The sequence below is a fragment of the Drosophila ficusphila genome, unplaced genomic scaffold, assembly GCF_018152265.1.
Source record: "Drosophila ficusphila isolate 14025-0441.05 unplaced genomic scaffold, ASM1815226v1 contig_120, whole genome shotgun sequence".
Classification (NCBI taxonomy): domain Eukaryota; kingdom Metazoa; phylum Arthropoda; class Insecta; order Diptera; family Drosophilidae; genus Drosophila; species Drosophila ficusphila.
The window spans coordinates 10,632-16,142 of record NW_025064009.1 but is presented as its reverse complement, the minus strand read 5'-3'; the positions used below and the strand labels follow the sequence as shown (position 1 = coordinate 16,142).

At 46.0% G+C, this 5,511-nt stretch overlaps 1 protein-coding gene across 1 annotated transcript; it reads left to right on the top strand.

The window, feature by feature from the left end:
• Positions 1-3,871: 3,871 nt before the first annotated feature.
• On the top strand, positions 3,872-5,305 carry LOC122320788 (the record flags this gene model as incomplete). The annotated part of the gene is made up of 2 exons (XM_043209292.1): positions 3,872-4,100; positions 4,155-5,305. Coding segments are annotated over exons 1-2 (1,380 nt in total), but the record flags the coding sequence as incomplete, so codon positions are not given.
• Positions 5,306-5,511: the final 206 nt, after the last annotated feature.

Sequence of the window (5,511 nt, the reverse complement as noted above, 5' to 3'; positions counted from 1 at the left end):
TTTTTGGTTTTAATGCTAGCAGAAGAGAAGCCAGCATTTACTTCTCGTGGTCGATTCAGGCTTGCAATTTGGCGCCAGTGCCTTCAAAACTGTCAAAGCTTCAAAACTGTGCCATAACCTCTTCGTCGCGAACTGCAATTATTTGAACTTTGTTTTATAAATAAATTTTCGGCTAAAAATGTCAACGGAAATTACTCTTGTCAACATCGACAAGGCGCAGTTTTATAAAAGGAAATCTCGGTCAATTTTCATGCATGCGCAAAGCATTGAAAGTTCATTGACCTTCGATCGAATTTCCCTGATGGCTGAAGAAGAACTTAGTTTGCGACTGGAGTTGCTGAATAAAACCGAAGTTTCGTTTAACCTGGCTCATGGGTCTCTCGAAGAGCTTGACTACGATGAAATCGATAGTCCGCTGCCGGATGAATTTGAGGAATTGATTTTATCCGCAAAATCAATTGTGCTCCAGGAGATTGGTAAGCGTAAGGTGGCCAGTTTGCCGTGCTCAACGTTGCGCCAGGAACCCGCCATGGATTCCGCTGCTAGTCAGCCTAACAAAAGGCTTCGTCTCCCGGAAATTAAATTGCCCGAATTTAGTGGTGGCTACACCGAATATGCCAACTTTTTCTCCATGTTTTCGACCATCATCGATCAAGATCCTGATCTTTCGCCCGTGGAAAAGCTCCAACATTTGAAGTCGTGCCTGAAAGGCTCCGCATTGGATTCTGTTCGCTCGCTGGATATTTGCAATGATAACTATGCTGTTGCTTTGGATTTGCTCAACAAACGCTTTAACAACAAACGTCTTATTTTTCAGGCACATATCGCAGAGATTTTGGGCATGCAGAAGGTAGAGAATGCGACAGCGGCGAGGTTACGGGAGTTTTCGGACAAAATCAACACAAATTTGCGTTCATTGCAGTCGATGGGAACTGCTGAGCAAATTTCTGGATCCATCATCATCCACAGTTTGCTTCAGAAATTGGACACCTCGACTCAGGCAAAATGGGAGGAAACGGCATTAATTGATCAAGTTCCGACATGCCAACAATTTTTGGATTTTTTGGACAAGCGCTGCTTAAAATTGGAAAATGTGGAGCATGTTGCAACAATTTACGCAAGTAAACCTCAAATCGTAAAGGGCAGAAACAGTTCTAGTAATAAAAACTCGTTTCTTGCTACCAATATGACTGCCAATGGTTGTGTTTGTTACAATAGCGCAAACCATTCAGTCTATAATTGCAATCAGTTTACTAATTTAACTCCTCAACTTCGTCTTCAGAGAGCGAAAAGACTTGGCTTATGCCTAAATTGTCTAAGAAAGGGCCATCAGATGAAAAATTGTGCGTCTAGTTCTTGTCGAGTCTGTGGATCCAAGCATCACAGCTTGTTACATTTCGAGTCACCAGGATCTCCAAATCAACCTCGTGATAATGTTGCTTGTCCTCAGGCTGCGCCATCTCCAACTTTGGATACTTCGCATAGTTCCGCAAACTCATCAGCTCCCTCGCATGCTACCTCTCTGATCGCCCAAAATCCTCAAGCTGATTATGTGCTACTAGCCACTGCGATTGTAAACATTCAAAGCCGTTCTGGCACCTGGGTGCCATGTCGTGCACTTCTTGATGGTGGTGCTCAGCTTCATATCATTACTTCCCGATTTGCTCATCAACTTCAGCTTCGTAGAGAAAAATCGTCTACTCTTGTCTCCGGACTTGGAGATTCTAAATTCGACTCCGATGGAGTATCGGTGCAATTTAGCTTGAAGTCCCAAACTTCAAATTATACATCTCTGCCTTAGTTGCTCCAACGATTACGGGAAACCAGCCTAGCCTGCCTATGAGTCCGGAGAACTGGAATATACCAGCAAACCTTCAGCTTGCCGATCCGGATTTCCACAAACCTCAAAAAATTGACTTATTAATTGGAGCAAGTCTTTTCTTTGAGCTTCTTTGTGTGGGTCAAATAAAACTCACTCCTGGTCTTCCTTTGCTGCAAAAAACCCGTCTAGGATGGGTCGTCGCAGGAGGTGGCTCAGAACACCGTGAATCATCGGCTCTTGCAGCTCAGACGTCTGTATCTTCCGTCGAAGAAGTTGAGTCGCCATTGGATGAAATACTTCGACGCTTTTGGGAAATAGAGAGTGTTCCTGATTACGCCTGCAAATTTTCCAAAGAGGAGCTCGAATGTGAGGAACATTTCAAAACCAACTTTGCTCGCCTGGCTACCGGAGCATACTCTGTTCGCCTTCCGTTAAAGCATAGCTTGGATATGCTCGGAGATTCTTATGCTCACGCTTATCGTCGTTTTTTGAATTTGGAACATAAACTTCAACGTCACCCGCAGCTCAAGTCTCAATATTCGGCTTTCATTCGTGAATATTTGGACTTGAATCACATGTCACTCGTTAGCAAAGATTCGATTGGTCTTTGCCAGTATTATCTTCCCCATCATTGCGTTTTCAAAAAGGACAGCACCACAACGAAATTGCGTGTAGTTTTTGATGGGTCTGCCCGAACGTCGTCTGGATCTTCCTTGAATGACGTCCTTATGGCTGGTCCTACCATTCAGCCCAAACTATTTCGGACCCTGCTTCAATTCCGAACGTTTCCTGTGGCCCTGACTGGTGACATTTGCAAGATGTATCGTTGCGTTCGAGTTGCCGAGCCCGATAGTTTTCTGCAGTGCCTTCTTTGGAGAGATTCACCAAGCCAGGAGATACAAGTTTACAGGCTGAATACAGTAACTTATGGAACCAAGCGTGCATCATTTCTATCTGTGCGGGCCATGCATCAGCTTGCTATTGATGAGGAGAATTCGTATCCCATTGGCTCCCAAATTCTCAAGCGGGATTTTTACGTTGATGATCTGATTACTGGTGGCAACTCCGCTCAAGATGTTTTAGAGATCATGCGTCAAACCCAGGAATTGCTTGGAAAAGGGCAGTTCAAGCTGAGAAAATGGTGCTCTAATGACCCCGTTGTTCTTAAGGAAACACCCGAGCCAGAAAGGGAAACATTCCTGAAGTTCGACGATGGAAGCGACATTACCAAAACGCTGGGGCTCGCTTGGGATCCTACTTCAGACGTTCTAATGTTTTCTTTCTCTCCCATGCAGCGCATCTTAAAACCTAGCAAGAGGTCCGTGCTGTCCACAATAGCCCGCTTCTATGACCCCCTCGGCCTCATCTGCCCTGTCATAACCAAAGCAAAAATCTTTTTGCAGCAGCTTTGGAAGGAGAAATTGGATTGGGATGAGAGCCTTCCCTCTGCGCTAAATTCGTCTTGGCTGAAGTTAACAGCTGATATTGCTTGCACCCAGCAAATGAAATTTCCTCGCTTAGCTGTTCAGCCTGCCGGCATCATAGAGCTCCATGGTTTCAGCGATGCCAGCATAAATGCGTATGGTGGCTGTATCTACGCTGTGTCTTCATCACAAGGTCGTAGAGAGGCTCAGCTACTTTGTGCTAAGTCTCGTGTGGCTCCGCTGAAGACGCTTACGATTCCCAAATTGGAACTTTGTGCCGCTCTGCTGTTGTCTCAACTCATCCGAGAAGTCCGTGATATGAACGTTTTCTCTTGCCCGTTCTTTTTGCTGGTCCGACTCGTCCGTCGTACTTTCGTGGATTAAGGATGAGCCCTCCCGGTTCCAAGTCTTCACCGCAAACCGAATTGCTTCGATACAGGAGCTGACCAACGGAATGGATTGGCGATATGTACCCACGTTTTGTAACCCAGCTGACATTTTGTCGAGGGGATCACTTCCAAGCGAGCTGCTTGAGTCATCGCTATGGTCAAGAGGTCCATCGTTCCTGTGCAATGACAGAATTCACTGGCCCGCCCCGCATTCTGCCATCACTCCGTTACCAGAAATGAGAAATTCGCTCGTGGCTCATACCACGCCTTCCAATGACATGACGTTGCAATGCAAGTTCAGCAATTCCTGGCAAAAGCTGACCCATGTATTTGCATACGTCTTTAAATTTCGACATCGCATCCGGCACTCTGGAATTACAGTCGAGCATATTCAGCTTGGAACGCAGTTGCTCCTTCGCACCATCCAGATGAACAACCTTGCAGCTGACTACAAACGACTGCAAGGTAAACTTTCAATTAAATCCTCAAGTCAAATTTTTTCTCTTGCACCGTTCATAGATGAATTTGGCATAATGCGTGTTGGTGGTCGTTTAAAGAATTCTGGATTGGCCTTTGAGTCTCAGCATCCTATTATATTACCGAGGAGTCATCCAGTAACCCACGCACTTATCATGCACTTTCATCGGCGCAAACTCCATTCGGGACCTCGATCTCTGCTTGCACACATTCGTCTGCAGTATTGGCCAATTGGAGGACGCAAAACTGTCACAACTGTGGTCAATAAATGCATTATCTGCTTCAGAGCCAAACCCCGACTGTTTGAGCATGTAATGGCTGATTTGCCAAAGAGCCGGGTATCTTCAACGTGGACGTTTATGGTCACAGGGTTGGATTTCTGTGGTCCGTTCCATTACAGGACTGGGGTTCGAGGCAAGGTTCCTGTAAAAACGTATGTCTGCATCTTCATATGTTTTTCGACGAAAGCGGTGCACTTGGAACTTGTTCAGGATTTGTCGACGCAAGCATTTCTTGGAGCGTTGAAGCGCTTTATTCTAACAAGGGGCAAGCCTGCTCGAATATGGTCGGATAATGCAACCAATTTTGTTGGCGCCAAGAACGAGCTGACCGAGCTGAAACGTTTGTTCCTGTGCGACCCCCACATACGTTCCGTGCAGGAATTCTGTCTGGAGGATAACATTGAGTGGCGATTCATTCCTCCCCGTTCGCCTCACTTTGGAGGCCTCTGGGAGGCTGCAGTAAAAACGGCCAAATTCCATTTCTATCGTTCAGTTGGCCCATCGCTATTATCGTTTGACGAGCTGCGCACGCTTGTTTGCCACATTGGGGCGATAATCAACTCTAGACCTCTGCTTCCTCTTTCAGAGAACCCAGCCGACTTGGATGTGTTAACTCCCGCACACTTTCTTGGCACCGCTCCTCTGGTGTTGTTTCCAGAGCCTGATGTCACACTGTTAAATTGCAACCGATTGGATCGATGGCAGCGAATATCTTACCATCAGCAAGTTTTCTGGGCCCGTTGGCGAGAAGAATACCTAACACTTCTTCAACAGCGTGCTAAGTGGCGCACCAATCATCCAAATCTCAAGATCAACGATGTTGTCTTAGTGAAGGACGAGAACCTTCCTCCACTTAAGTGGCCACTGGCTAGAGTGGACGAGCTGATCGCCGGAGAAGACAAAGTTGTCCGTGTAGCTGCCCTAAAAACTGCAACTGGGACAATTAAACGAGCTATCCGAAGATTATGTGTGCTGCCTATCCAAGATGAAGTTGAAACCCCGTGTCTTCCAACGGGGGGAGGATGTTTGGTTATGCAGCACCAAACAAAACTCTCTTAAATTTGTAAATTGCTCTGCGAAGCAATGTTTTCTTTATCTGTTATCTTCATCTATGTATG